The sequence below is a fragment of the Phalaenopsis equestris genome, unplaced genomic scaffold (assembly GCF_001263595.1).
Source record: "Phalaenopsis equestris unplaced genomic scaffold, ASM126359v1 Scaffold000224, whole genome shotgun sequence".
NCBI classification, from domain to species: Eukaryota; Viridiplantae; Streptophyta; class Magnoliopsida; order Asparagales; family Orchidaceae; genus Phalaenopsis; species Phalaenopsis equestris.
Window position 1 is genome coordinate 6,962,670 of NW_018164666.1, and position 16,315 is coordinate 6,978,984.

The following is a 16,315-nucleotide window of genomic DNA, read 5'->3' on the forward strand; positions in this document are numbered from 1 at the left end:
ACAAGAGAACCTCTCTCCTTCCCTGTGCAACTTTTAATGCCAACTACGGTACTTAATTGACGCAGCACTACTACAGGCTCGAGAAAACAGTCTCAGAACCAACATAACATAAGGGTCCTACCTTACAAGGTGCATGCAAAACATGCCATCAAGTACTCAATCATCAACCCCCAAACAAATCATATAAAAATAATAAATGATATAACATATTTTAAGCTCTAAAGTTACAGTTTCTTCACAAAATGGGGTTATGAGCCCTAAAAAACTGCAGCATTTTCAGTATCCTGCTGCTGCCCAAAGTCCTACTACTCTATATATTAATCTGCACTACTCATCAGTAAAAATCTTTGTTTTATTCATACTTCCTTTAGTTGTGGATTGGAGATTTTTTCTTAGCCGGAGAATAATCCATTCCGGCGATGTCGTATATGTCGGGGTAGGATTCCGGCGAAGTCTGAGCAGCGCTGTCCTTGATTACCTTCATGCTTGTGATCTGTGGATTGCCATTAAGTACTTTCTTAATTTCAGCTTATTACTTGAGTAATTAGTTAGCAAATCAATTATTTACACAAACCTCTTGTGTTGAGGCCATGGCCTCTCTTCCCTTTATCATCAGCACTTTTCTATTATTCCACCCTGCATTAATAGCAAAAAGCAGAGCTCGTTTAGAGATTTACAATGCAAAATGTTAAATATTACCTTTGACTAGAAGATTGAGAATTCATATATAGCTCGTGATTTTTTAGTGTATAAATTTGTATAATTCTGTCATAAAGTATTGTTATTATATTAACATTAAAAGTTGTATAAACTAGTGCCAGAAGCTAAGTCCTGTCAGTTTAGTGTTTTAGTAGTCATGTCCCTGCAATCTAACTGCTCATGATCTGGATGAAATATTACTTGTGTCATCTGAATGTTCAGATGAGAGCATGAATTACATCATATTACTGTGCACAATGGTGAGATGCAATTCACGATGCCATCTGGACCAACATTCTAGAAATAATATTTTCTCCATTAATTGAAAACGACTGCTTCTCCAAACTTAACTTTTATACACCCCAAAATATATCAATCTATTGTGAAATAAATAAAGCTATGACACCCACACACACACACCCACACAAAGAGACAGAGATTCTTATTAGTCCTTAATTAGCAGGGCTCATATGACTAAATTTTCCACTTTGAGTACAAAAAGCAAAATTGCTTCAACAAACTGTAAAGCTCAACATCTAGAAACAGTAGTTTGTTCTTGAAGTAATTTTTTTAAAAAAAATTCTAACTAAAGAAAAATAGATTTTTGAAACTTTCAATGGTGCTTAGCATTGTGTTTCTTAGGCCCAACATAATCTTCATGAAACCCAGGCAGCCTGTGCTGCAGTGCCTTCAGTTCACTAAAAGACCTCCTCATCTCATTTAAAGTACCTGGGCAAGCTTCTCCCTCTCTGCAAACTTCTGCCTCTTCTTCTAAACTTCCTCTGACATCAGCCTCCTGATGCACATAACCAACCAAACAAATAAACCTTATGAATCATAAAATCAAACAAAAGCTTTCCCATATAAAATTTCATGAGTTCTAACCCTCTGGATGGATTCTGAAGAGTGCTGCATCAAGCGAATGCCTGAAAGAAGAAGGAAAAAAACAATAGAAATTATCAGCTCTGCTTCATTACTTCTATGAAGATTTACAATTAAAGAAAGTGTTGCAGCTTTTTGTGATGGAATGGTAACCTTTAGTTGTGTTGACTAAGAGGAAAAGTAAAAGGAGGCTGACTACTGACATGGCAGGCCTCATTTGCTTATAAACCTTGATCTCTGCTTTCTGTAAAGATTTTCTAGCTGAAAAGGAAGATGTTTGATGAAGAGAGTATAGGAGAAGTAGGTGTTAGGAAGAAAGAAGAGAGCTAGATAGTGTTTGTTTAAAGTTTAAGACTGAGTCCATTATATATGCCATTGGCTCATGCTTCACATGAATCAATTTTTCAATTTTCTTTTTCTTGGCAAAATTAAATATTTGAATTTGACAGACTTTGTTGTAAGTTGAGGTTTAAACTCTTATTTTAATGGAGTTGTCAGCTCTTTTAAGGAATGATGTTCCCTCAAAATTTGGGTCTTGCTTTAAGCAGCTACAGTCTATCTAATTAATTTGTTTTATTACTACTATTTTAGTGTGTCTGAACACAAATGAAATAAGATAATACTGTGTATACCTAAAGGCTAAACCTCGGAGGGTAAATATAAATGGCTGATTAAAAAACTAATTCATGATGATGTGAGAATCACAACAGATTATTAGGGGGAAAAAAAACAAAATTTGCAGCAAAACAACAAAAATGAAGTAATTGAGTAATAATGTTTGAAAGAGGAAACTAGTCAAATCATCAGGTTCCAAGCCTTTCTGCATTGTGCTCTTGCACAGCTGAAAGAAGAAAGCGAGCCCCCACATGAAATGGCTGAATGGTAATAATAAATAAAAAAAAAAGATTATTACATACATACCACTCGAAATATTAAACTATTGAACTGATGTATTTGTGCAATGATCAGATCATTGAGAATTTCATAAGAGTTAAATACAATAAAGGGGTTTTGTCGTAAATTTTGCTATTTGAGTGAGAATTTGAAATATAAATGAAAGAGGATGCTAAATTTGTAATGTTTCAGATGTTATTTATGTAAATAATCCTTTTTTTAGATAATTACATACATAACATCCTAAACATTGTTATTTACAAATTTAACATCTATGTGATTTTTTAAACAACCGAAAAAATATTACATCAGGACTCCGCACGTAAAGCTACGTGCGGAGTTCAATGAAATTACGTCATGGAGGTGATCGGCCCGGTAACACGAGCGAATATTCCCCTTATGATATTCAGGTGTTATTGTGTGTTATTCAGGTGTTATTGTATGTTATTCAAGTGTTATTGTATTCTGGGAATATTCCCGGTGTTATAATAACCCCGGTGTTATAATAACAATAACACAATAACACATCAAAAATATTTGAATAACACACAATAACACCTGAATAACACGAGGGGAATATTCCCTCGTGTTACCGGGCTTATCACCTCCACGAAGTAATTTCATTGGACCCGCACGTAGCTCTACGTGCAGAGTCCTAATGTAATATTTTTTTTCTCATTTAGTTGATCCAATCAATTATAATTTGATAAAAATAAAAAAATAAGGGTTGAGATTTTGTGATGAATTTTCATATGTGATTAAGAATTTGAAAAATGGATGAAAAAAAGGTGCTTGCTTTGTAAATTGGAATGTTTCTGGTGTTATTACATGTAATTAACCCAAAAAAAATAAAAATAAAAATAAAAAGCAATCAGAAACTAAGCATAGAAACTATTAAAGCTATCAAACCCATAAAAATTAAAACTTTCGATAAAACCGAAATCAAAATCAAAGCTTTATGATTTTACTACGAGCCTAGATATTGGGTTCACGATTAGTTAAATTGTGTTGTGGGACAGCGGAACCAGTAACGGAGCAGAGCGGAGCATTGCATCGACGTTAAATGGTTGGTTTGCGGCAGGAAGACGTGGGCATCGGTTTCGATGAAGTGGACTTGCCACGTGGATTTGGGGGCACGTGGCGTGTAGGTGCTTTCGATGGCAGAAAAACATGCCGGCGGCGATCCTGTTTGGTACGAGTGGTGCAATCTGGCCCGCGCTTCATAAAGCGACTGATGGATGGCCGCCCGCAATCTTCATCAATAAACGTGCAGATGTTTTGGGTTATTTATTCTGAAAGATTTACATGCATAGTGTTATATTCTTATGTATTTACATAATTAACCCTTAGATTTCAAATGTTTTACATACATACCATTTTAGTTATTGAAAATTATTAAAAAGTTAAAATGATGATATTTTTTTAAGTGATATGACAATTTTAGAGTGTTAATGTAAAAAAGTAAAATTTCAATGTTGATATGTAAATACATAAGAATTGGGTGGCTTGTATGTAAGTTCCCCTATTTAGTTTGAATATTAATCTCTATATTGTAGATAAAAAAAAATAATTTATTTGTTGTGCAATATATAATATTTTTTCGTTGAGAGAAAATATTACATCATGACTCTTGATGTTGTTTTGCATCATGAGTCCAATAAGGGTCTGCCACGTGTATAGATCGACCCACACATGTAAGAAAAAAAAATTGAATCTGCAACATGTGTGGGTCTGTCGTACACGTGACAAGCATTTATTGGACTCCTAATACAAAACTGTATCAGGAGTCCTGATGCAATAGTTTTCATAGAAGGGGGTGTTGAAACACGTTTGATTTTATTTCTTCCAAGTAATGAGCTAAAAATTCAAGCACAAACATAAGAAAACATCGCCTTCCTATTTATTTCTATAAGTTAAATATAATTATATTATAATAAAAATAATTTTATAAAATTTTATGTAACATATTCTTATTTGGCCACACTCATATTTCCTTAAACAAATGAAAATTTTTTTGGGGATTTAACTTCTTTAAGTGAATTAATTAAAATAAGATCATCTAATTACACTAAATCAATGCATTTATTTATCAATTAAATGTCATATAACTTGTTTTAAAATAGGAAGTATAGCACTTCTCTTTTTCTTTTGAGTTCTTGGAAATAAATTTAATTTAATTTAATTCATATCCAAGCATTGTACATATTTAAGTTCAACACTAAAATTTTATCATTATACTTAAATGTGCATCTACGATTAAACTTTTATATCCCTACTGCGGCATATCTTCGCCAATTTTGACAACTATTAATTCCTTAAATTAGTTAGGGAGGTGAGCAAGATTGAAATGTTCAAAATAAATCAATTTTTCAAAGCCATTAATTAATTCACTTACTTGGTTTTATGCATTGTGCATTGGAAATTTGAAAGTTCTTCTAATACAAACAATCATGATCCAACCATTGATATATGCCTTGAATAACTAATTTTGAGGCTCAAGTTTGTCCAAATTTAAAGTGGTTTAGCTAGAATAAATTTAACCTAATTAAGTTTCATTAGTTTATGTTGGTTCTTAGCATTTAAATTTGACACTTGCATCCAGGGAGTTAGAGTTGTAGTTCAAGACTATATTATTGATAACCATAATTTGAGAAAAAAAAGTATTCCTTATTGGTATCAAACAAGACGAGGTAACTTGCATTCAGACAACAAATCTTTTTTATTGGGTGCTTTAGATACATTCATAGAATTAACGTATGTCTATGGAAATAAAACAAAACATCAACTAATTTATGAAAAGTTAAATTTGAATTTATGACTAATGATTTAATTTATTCTAGTATTAAGCTCTCTCTGAGCCATATAATGCTCGCATAAATAAGAATTCGTTATCATAGAAAAGTTGCTAGTTTTTATGTAGAATCATATTTATCAATCACTAAAAGTAATTAATAGCTACTTGATCGATCGCTTGAATAATCACTATAAGCACTTCTTACAAGAATGATATAGGAGTAACAAATTATGTGATAAAAAAATCAGACAATATATAACTTTCAACCAAAAACTTTAAATAATGCCAATGATTGATTGGCTTGTGCTGTTTTGAGATCTCAGCTAATTGTTATCCTAATGCTCATTGAGATTTTGTGATTCATTGTAGTCGCTAAGGCTTTCCAAGCAAATGATTTTTAGTAACCTGCACAACCACATCAATCCTGCATATATAATGCAACTCAAGCCTTATAAATAATCCAATAGCAAATTGTTAACTTATAAAGCATGTGAAGTGCATGCAACATCATATACATTAATTATAATATCTATAACAAACAAATAGAGAGTTATATTTTATTTAGGCATAAGTAACTTGTTATTTTTTATTATTTTTTAAAAAGAAAATTGAAAAAGAGTAAAATACAAATCTTTAATAATCATCATTGTCTTACCTAACATCATCTATCTCACTGCTTTTCCTTTTGCTCTTTGTCCGACTCGTGAGCTCCATTACTTAAAACATCTTGTAGTTGTAACTTCTTTTACTATGGACCATAAAATCTCATTAACCTCCTCTTATTTGACAAGTTTTCATTAAAATTATATTTATATGGTTTAAGCATGTAAATCTTCCAATTTTACATTGAGACGTCAACAAAAGTTTTAAATTGAGGCTTATTGCATGCGGAAAAATTCACAGCTGCAGCGTGAAAGAAAAAAATCACGTTGTCTAGCCCAGTCAAAGTAATTCACTATGTGTTAGTGGGTAAAGTGACGCACCTATCTCCTGCAATAGGATGAACGAGATTGCAAACTTACACTAAAACTAAATGGCCTTTGTCTTTATACAAAACAAAGAAAATACAAATGTTAGACACAACAACCATATTTGGATTATAACGGTTGCAAGTAGGGGTCGCCAGAGACTGGTGGTCGTTGACGACAGGCGTTGACGACCGGTAATGGTCGATGGTTATCGAGGTAGGTGGTTATTCGTTGGGTCTTCAATACAAATGTTAGACACAACAATCGTATTTAGAATGTAATAGTTGCAAACAGGGGTCATCAAACGCCGGTAGTCTGCGGCGGCACGGAGTGACGATCGACAATGATCGGTGGCTACAGAGACTAGTGGTTATTGTCAGGTATTCTCTTCAACACATGCTCTGTAATTCACCCCATCTCAAGTAAAGAGAGAGGGACTATTTATAGCCTTTCGGGAAGGAGCATTTTAGTCTTTTGATGCATAAATCACTAACCACCCCATCAGATGATCCCTATTGACCCCCTTGCTCATAAATAATTATTTTAATTATTGGAATGTCTTAATGATATCAGAATTGAGAAATCTTAAGTTCATTGGATTCCTCTTACTGAGATGCTCGATGTGAGTATAAACATGTCAAATCTAGAGTTCAAGATGCTTTAATTAATAATACAAAGCCTCCGAATATGCTTTCATGACTTGAAATAAGCTTAATTTGACCCAGATTGAACTAATTTTATCATCATTGGGTTCGTCTTGTCGAGATAGTCAGTTGACTATAAACTTGCTGAAATTGAGGCTAAGTTGATTAAAAATTTGAATTTGGAAGGCCCTTCATAAAAAATACATTGATATTCATGCTAGATTATAAAAGTTTCTTGATGAATCATCAACTAATACAAAATTTTACAATGGAGGCCGCCATAAAAATTTTCAATTAGTCAATCACATTCTTTTTAATCCTCACTTACAATCCATCCCTTTGAAGATCTTAAGAGAAGTTCAAACTCTTATTCCTCGTCAAAATTATAATGAATTTGTTACTTCCTGTGGATGTAGGGGAACAATCGAACTACACTGAATGGTCGTGTTCTTTTATGCACATAATCTTCACTTTTTAAAATTTATAAAGTTTTTGCAATAGCTATGGTCGAATGTGCCTTATGCGAGCAATTGTTAGGTGTGCGGAATCCACGCATACAGATTTGGTTGTATTTTGATTGTAATTGTTGTATCAATACAACGAAAATACATCCAAATCCCCACATATCCACATCTATTTTGTCCGCACATAATAATTCTTCGTCTTATGCTAATACAAGAGCAAACAAAATGACCGATCTATGAAATTAGCAACAAAGTTCAATCAATTGCCAATTAATCATTGTGTGGGTAATGCAAATAATGTGAAAAGGAACTCAACTCATGTGCTATAACTCAGAGCTTGGTGCAATTATGATAGGAGCAATTATTAATTATATGACTTTCAGATCTATTGATGATCTGACTTAGGAATCTAGACAACGGCAATATCATTTTTAGAAGGGGTATTGCAGAAGATGGCTTTTCGGGAACAAAATTAGCTGATTATATTGTGATTAAATCGAATAGATCTTAAAATAATAAAATTTAAACAAAAACAATATAAATTTTGTTTGATTATATATATAGATATAAACTATTTATCTCAAAATAAATCTACCAAATTACAAAATTATTTTAGCTAAACCAACAATACATCATGATCGATTTAAGCTTTTTTTTTAAAAATATTTTGATGGGAAAGTTGAGCCTAAAGAACAATATGCACGATTCAAACCGTCGTGTCGCGAATCAATATGACACTAAACCATTAATCACTATGTCGTAGGCAGTGCACACTTACCCGTGACATAGTTGTTGAAAGTATAATTTCTCACGGTGAGGTCGCATGTTCGAATCACACATATTGCTCTTTGAGCTCAACTTTCCCGAAAAATGACCGATTTAATCAATTGTTAGGACCTCTTGAATGCACATTTGACCTTTTCTAGCTAGTTTGCTTTTGTTGGTTCAATAATGTTTTCAAAAGATAAATGAGATGAATAGAAACTTAGGCGATGTTTGGGATCGTTTTATAATTTTATCATTTTATGATTTTATTTTATTTTATTTATACTTTGGTGTAAATTAAAATATATTTAGTATATTAAATATGTAAGTCATTTTTTTTAATATGTAATAAGCTGATTTATACGATGTTGGCAATGGCTTGTTGTGGTGACAAACAAAGCAACTATAGTGATTATTATAATTTGTGACACATTTAGAGCCGGAGGTGGTTGTTGATGATGCCAATGAGACTAGCCAACAATACCCAACAACAACAATGACAATGTCAACTAATGATAAAGATGGCACAATCAACTGCTACCAACAAAAAACAAAATACTTTTAAAAAATATAAAACTATCTATATATTTTTTTAAATGACTTGATTTAAAAAAAATGAGATTACTTGCAAAAACATAAAGTAAATACATTTAAAAATTAAATAAGAGCAAAGTTATTATCATATATATTGGCTATCATCAACAACGGGCCCTTATCCCACTAAGTGGAGTTGGCTACATGAATCATCTTTCTCCATTGCGTCCTATTGAGCGTCATATTTTCATTTAATACTAGTAGATTATGATCATTTTTTATACAATATGCCCAAGTCATTCTAGGTCTACTTTTGCCTTTCTTAACATAAGGAGAATCTAAAACATCTACTCTCCTAATTGGATCATCAGATGGTCGACATTGAATGTGGAATGTGATCAAACCATCTAAGACAACTTTCTCTAATTTTGTCCGTCACTGGAGCTACACCAACCCTATCACAGATATATTCATTTTGCATTTTGTCTTTAAGTGAAAAGCCACTCATCCACCTAATCCTTCTCATCTCGGCAACAATTAACTTAGTTTTATGCTTCTCTTTTAAACATCAACATTCAGCATCAAAGAGCATTGCAGGTCTCACCACCATATTATTAAATTTTCCTTTCAGTCTAAGTGGTACTTTTCTACCACATAATAGGCTCGAAGCATTCCCCCACTTCAACCAACCAACTTGAATTCTACTAATAACATCCCCATCTATATCACTGTCACTTTGAACAATTGACCCGGGATATCCAAAGCGTTCACACCTTTTAATAATTTAATCACCCATAGTTACAATTATGTCACTAGAGCTACAACTACTAAAATTACATTCCATGTATGCAATTTTAGTTCTCCTCAAACGAAGGCCTTTAGACTCCAATGTAGACCTCCGTAGTTCAAGTTTTTTTGAGATTTCTCTCTCATCTTATCCACGAGAATGATACCATCGGCAAAAAACATAAACCAAGGTACATCCTCTTGTAAAAGTCCAGTAAGAGCATCCATAACTAAAACAAAAAATATATGGGCTTAAAGCTGATCCCTGATGTAAACATTAGAAATTGGAAAATATTTGGTCAATCCTCCTTCTGTTCGAACACAAGTAACAACTCTAGTATACACATCTTTAATGGCTTGAATATAAGTCAAATCAACACATTTCTTCTCAAGAATTCTCCAAAGGATTTCTCTTGGAACTTTACTATTTTTAAACCAATAAAAATCATATAAAGATCCTCTTTATTATCTCTAAACTTCCCCATTAAACCTCTCAGTAAATTATATAACTTCCATAGTAGATCTGCCCGACATAAATCCAAATTGATTATGAGAAATCTTTGTAATAAATCTTAAAATACGTTCAATTATCCTTTCCCATAATTTTAAAGTATGACACATCAACTTAATTCCTCTATAATTTGCACACTTTTGTGCATCCCCTTTATTCTTAAAAATGGGGACCAAAATACTCTTCCTCCACTCCCCATGCATCTTTTGAGTTTTTAAAATAATATTAAAGAGTTTAGTATGCCAAGAAACTCCCAAATCTCCTATATATTTCTACACTTCAATTAGGATATCATCAGGTTCTACAGGCTTCCACCCTTGGTTTTCTTTAAAGCCTCATAAACTACTTTTTCTAATGCAAAGTAAAAATGAAATATTTTATTATTATTAACAATATTAAGATCACTAAGGCCGGTTGTGTTTTCAAAAACTTCATTAAAAAGTTAATTAAAACTACTCTCCCATCTATTTTGAATATATTTTTTTCTAAAAAACACTTTTTTACTTTCATCTTTAATACACTTTACTTGAGTTAAATCTTTTTTTTACTTTTTCTTTGTTTAGCTAGTTTATACATATATTTTTCACCCTCCACCTATCTAATACATTATAAAGATCACTAAAAGCAAAATTTTTAGCATTATAGATTGTTCTCTTAGACTCCTTACGGGCCATTTGATATTTTTCTCAGTTCTCTAAGCTCTTACATTTAATTCAATTTTTATAATTTAGCTTCTTATATTTTATATTTTCTTGCAAATTATTATTTCATCACCAACTATTTTATTTATAGAATTTTTTTTCTTTTGATTCTCCCAATATATCTTTTGTTACTTGTTTAATAATGTTTGCTACTTTATCCCACATAGAATTTGTTTCTTCATGAACATCCTAAATCTTGAAATTTTGAAATTTACTCATAAAAATAATTTTATTTGTGTCTTTTAGGTACTCCCGTCTAATTTTACAATGAAGATCTTAGTATTCTTTATTTTACAACTATTCATCTTAAAATCTAAAACTAATAATTAAAGTTGAGTACTTAAATCTTCACTTGGAATGACCTTACAATCTTTACATTCTTGACGTTCTCTTCTTCTCATAAGAAAATAATCAGTTTGTTTTTTATTTGATCCATTCTTATAAGTAATAATATGCTCATATCTTTTCTTGAATAAAGTATTAACAATAACAAAATCATACGCTAAAGTAAAATCTAATATGACTCTATTTTCTTTATTAATCACTCCATAATCGTAGTCACCATGAATATTTCTAAAATCTTCTACCACTCTACAGACATGTACATTTAAATCTTCTCCAATAAAACTTCTTTCCTTAAGAGGTATCATTTGTATTAAGTTTTCTAAGTCATACCAGAATTTGTCTTTAATATTAAAAATTTCGATTTTGTAGATCCATGAATCACAAAGATTTTTATCATCTAAATGATTAAATCCATTCTAAGTTAATTTTTATTTTTTGTTATAGTATAATATTCTTTGAATGTTGTATCTGATCATTTAGATAGAAATCTTTTGAGATCTATGATGGCTACAATAAAAAAATAGTACACAGTGGTATCAATATTCCTTCGAATCATAATCATCATTATTATGGTATTCTGATCATTTAGATTGAAATCTTTTGAGATCTATGCATGAGTTCTGGCCTCCATGGGAAATTACTTCTTGAAGAAGTCCAAGTTTTAGATGGCTTTGATAATCTCGGTCATTAACACCTACGATGGTTTTACTTCGGTATGAGGGAAATGAGATGATTCATGCCTCCTCTTAGGCCTTCTTTTGACTAGTCTTATATTGGTATCTTCCCACTCATGTTGTTGAAACAGTTTTTTAGGAGTGTTCTAAATTTTTTTTCTTATTAAATTGATTTCTTGGGTTCTTGCGGTCTTCATGGGATTGATTTTGAAACTTCCCTTGGGCTCATGCGGCCTAGAGGAGCTAAGCAAAGAACTGTATTCTTCTGGAAAAATTTGGTTATCTAAGAGCTCAACGAGAGTTCTTAGTTTTTTAAGCCAAGTGTGTACTTGAATGGAGCTTAACATAGGCCTTGAGTCAAGACAACGTCAGCAACAACAAGTTCTAGGGGCCAAACGTCCAATATCTCTCACTACAAGCATTTGATGAAGATTTTGAGGCTCTCTGTAAGATCATGTTGGATCCATAGAGGGGCCTAAGAGTTCTTTGGCGGGTTTTGTGTGATAGTGAATTGGGCTATGAACATGATCTTGAACTTTCTAAGGGAGGTGATGACTTATGTAGGTAAGTTAACGAACTACTGTAAGCTAATGAACCAACACAAGACTAATTCTTTCAAAATCATAAAAATAATATTTTAGGGGGTCATTTACCCTTGACAGACATTTACCTAACTCAAAAGAAGATACATGCTCAACAAGATCTGACTTCTCTTTATACGTTTCTAGAGAAAGAATTTTGAACTCCCTTGACGCAATCTCTCTTGATAATATGCTCTCTAACGATCATTATCTCATTCTAGCTACTACATCCAAGGATTTAAAAGGTTCTCACTCTGGAACATAAGATTCATCCCTTTATTCTTCTTCTTCATCATCATTTTCTTCTTCTTGTACACTAATATCAAGTTTCAGTCTAGTTCCTGCATAGATGGCTACTTCCTCGCTGGTCCTTATCTCAATGCTTTTCATCTACGAGCCACAAACCATGATCATCTTGTATGCATCCTAGGCTGAGTCCTAAAACGAGATCTAAACCCTTCTTGTCTTGAATCTTGTATAGTTTTCAAAACTTATTCCCTCGGTTCATTAATATGTTGTGTCACAAACTCTCTGGTACAATTCATCATATTTCTTTGTTCTTCCATACACTAAAAGAATTTTCTTGTAGAGTTGTGAGTATAAATTATGTTCACCACACCTTTTAGGATGTTTATCCTTTTAGGATGTAAGGTTTGGTATTGTTCGTTAGTCTGCACAACCAAGTAAAGACTCCATTTTTAAGAGAAAGGTAGGGAAGAAGATGATAAATGTGTTGTTAGAGCTTGTGTTTCTCACTCTATGTTTTTTCAGGATTCCCAGTGCAGTCAAGCCTTAGCTCATAAAAATGCTCTCAACTTCTTGGTCCCCAAAGAGAGAGAGAGAGAGAGAGAGAGAGAGAGAAGAATGAGAATACCCCTTTACATCCCCTAACATCTCTTTTATATAAATTATATGAGATAAAAGAAATAAAAGTTATATCTTGACAAGTAATACATACGTCTGTCCATAATATTTTTATGAAAAGATTGTGATGTGAGTGTCAGACAACACTATAAATTAAGATGAACTCATTTACTTTGATGTAATGATAGCTTCTCAGGAGATAGGTTTCTTTGGCAGGTGGACTCGGGTCGACCACTTTAGCAGGTGGTCTTGGTTCGAGAATGACTTGATCTTTAGATATGGACCTTCGAAGCTCATAGTGTCTGTTGGCCCTCAAGTTATGCCCATGAAAAAAACCTTATTTAAGTATACGACTTTATTTGGGTATACATAACACTCAATTTCTATATATATATATATATAAGCATGAAAACATGAAAAAAATATAAAAACTAACAGTATAGGGGTTAGATATATAAATATATAGTAATTGGGTGCATACATGTAAATGCCCTTTTTTTTAATATTTGAGAAGTACATACATAAATGAACTGATTGTATTATTCTAAGTGAGTGATTCCAAAATGCTCCCTTTTAGGGTTACAATCCAACTGCATGTTCTTGACAGTTTTGGTGTAAATGAAGTTATAAGATATTCTCTCACCCAGAACTGCCTGAAAGCTGCCCCTCTTAATTATTATAAGTACAACTGAGTGCCACCCAAAAGATAGCCGTAATTTTTAACGTTCATTTATTTTAAATCACAATGCAGACGGAAAACAATAAAGATTCAAATCATAGCACCAGATTCCTCGTTCAGGTCTCCTCCCATGCATGCATGCACGTCTTTTGATGCATTCCAGTCAAAGAACTTTGGCTTATTGTATTAAAAATCATTTCACTTTTTAATCATAAATGTATGCTTCCAAAGCTAAATCAAGTTCCTAAGTAGTCCTTATGCTTTTATGTTTTTATTATTAATCATATCTGTTTAATATTCTTATATGATGTACGACGGGATATATATATATATATCAAAGGAGTTACATGAGTGAGATGTCAGCCACATAACTCGTAGTTAGTCATGTAAGTCTTAGTGGTGAGTTGAGACAACCTTTGTAGGTCATAGAGGCTGGAGTTGGGAGTTGTATGAGTTACGAATCATATAGGTCGTAATTGGTCACGTATGTCGTGGTGGTGAGCTGCAATAATGTATGTAGGTAATAGAGGCTAAAAGTAGAGTTGCAGGAGCTGTGTACTACATCAGCCATAGTTGGTCATATGACATGGCAGTGAGCTACAATTGTATATGTAAGTCATAGAGGTTGAAGTTGGAAACTGAAATAACGTTTGTAGGTCATAGAAGCCAGAGTTGGGAGCTGGGTGAGCTTTCAGCCAACTAAGCCGTAGTTGGTCACATAAGTCGTAATTATGAGCTGTAATAACGCTTGTAGGCCATAGAGGTTGTTGTAGTTGTGAGTTGTGATAACACAAATTAAACGCAGAGGTCGTAGCAAGGAGTTGTAAAAAGAGAACTTCAGAAGTTTGCAGGAAGTCATCATAACCTGAATATGACAGTCATAATTTATTGTCATAGAGAGTTATCGTTGGCCCTTCAATACGAGGTTACTTTTAACCTCGTATTGGGGACAAGTTGCTACACTGGATTCATGATGTGTCATTACTCCACATTTTGGGTGTGTCATTGCACCGTCTTCGCGGTACATTGTTACACTGCAATGAACGTCGTTACTCCACAGGGTCCTCCAATGGAGATAGGCAAGGGGAGGCTGACGGTGGTCGACGACAATCGTCGAGCTTTGGTCGACGACTGTGGGAGCAGGAAGTGTTTGTCGGAATTTCGACCAATAATAACTCTGAAAATTAACTCATCCTTTTCTTCTTCAGGTCCAGCTCCCCCATTTCACAAGGGGATTAGGGGCTCTATTTATACAATAAGAGAGTAACATTCTTGTAAATAATAAAAGAATCCAGACCACTCCATCGACCAAGAGAGATTCCCTTTATCAGAAGTCATATTGTGGATATTGTACTACCTTAATGATTTCACAATTGAGAGATATTGAGCCCGTTGGATTCGTATTGTCGAGGCACTCAATTTAACTATAAATTTGCTAGATTTAAAATCTATTTGTCTTTCTAATTAACCATCAAATGCTTCTAAAAGTGGTTCAATACTTTGACTCGTACTGAAAATTTCAGTCTCAATGTCCCCGTCCCCTTGACCAGCAACTTTGTTTGTAAGTTTGTTTTAACCAGATATAAGTGATTTCTAATTTGAGTTTGAAGTTTTAATACTAAAAAATAATGATGAGAATTGTGCTAATTACCTCAAAATTCATGCCAAATGAAAAAAATTTGTTGATGACCTATCAATCTTAATAGAAATTTAAAACTATAAACTGATCAGATATCTCCAAACAATTATTTTCCAATTAAATGGACCGGTTAGGTGCATTAATCTATATTGGATAGGGATAGCTAACAACATGGATACATTTATTTCAGTCCAAGGAAATCATCCGTTCAGATTGAAAATTTTCCAAGATTTCTCCACAAAAAATACATGTTAAGAAAATGTCCAAGGAAAAGTGATTTTATCAGAACAAAAATGATTAATCACAAAAACTTTAGTAAATACAGATTTGTAAATAATTCATCTGATCCTGCAAAAAAATTATGAACATGATTAAAAAAGAGGCAATTCTAACTACTGCGCAACATAAGAAGTAATAACTCAGCTACACCACGTAAATTAATATACTGAACATCAAAGTTACTGAAAAGCAGACACAAGTTACGTTGTAATGTGAGAGCAACATAAATAATCTACTCTATACAAACGTACAAGAGCGTATAAAACAGTTAAGCAATAATTTATAAGTAAATATAAAACTATAGAAAAAAAAACTAGACATAATAGAAAATATACTCTCTTTTAAACAATTTTAAAGTTGTCATCAAAGTAGTAAAATCTATAGAAAAAAAACACCAGATAATGAAGTACATATAACAAGAGAAAATATCCCACATGAGCAGTGTATTGCAAGCCAAAAAAACTTTCCTTCAGATAGTGTAGGAACAAGAAAACCTCACATCTTTTAGGCTATAGAAGAAACTCGGCCAATGCCAACGAGTATAAAGATGGCAGATTGAAAGAGACTAGCAATCACATTTTTCTCAGTTCTACTAAGGTTTTGCAATATGAA

The 16,315-nt window shown here is 32.8% G+C and overlaps 1 protein-coding gene across 1 annotated transcript; it reads right to left on the reverse strand.

Annotated features, from left to right (window-relative positions):
• On the reverse strand, positions 1–1,906 carry LOC110023499. Its single transcript, XM_020722954.1, has 5 exons — positions 1,735–1,906; positions 1,585–1,625; positions 1,429–1,495; positions 575–636; positions 1–493 (listed from the first exon to the last, which is right to left on the reverse strand). The coding sequence occupies exons 1-5, from the start codon at positions 1,796–1,798 to the stop codon at positions 368–370; spliced, it is 360 nt and encodes a 119-aa protein (XP_020578613.1). The 5' UTR covers positions 1,799–1,906; the 3' UTR covers positions 1–367.
• Between the last annotated feature and the right edge of the window lie 14,409 nt (positions 1,907–16,315).

What these genes read in the sequence shown, in the direction of transcription:
- LOC110023499 (XM_020722954.1), bottom strand. Translation starts at nt 1,798, where the DNA reads ATGAGGCCTGCCATGTCAGTAGTCAGCCTCCTTTTACTTTTCCTCTTA. An exon ending in CTTAGTCAACACAACTAAAG is followed by an intron (nt 1,626 to 1,734) that starts GTTACCATTCCA and finishes TTCTTCTTTCAG; the next exon opens with GCATTCGCTTGATGCAGCAC. An exon ending in CCATGGCCTCAACACAAGAG is followed by an intron (nt 494 to 574) that starts GTTTGTGTAAAT and finishes GGCAATCCACAG; the next exon opens with ATCACAAGCATGAAGGTAAT.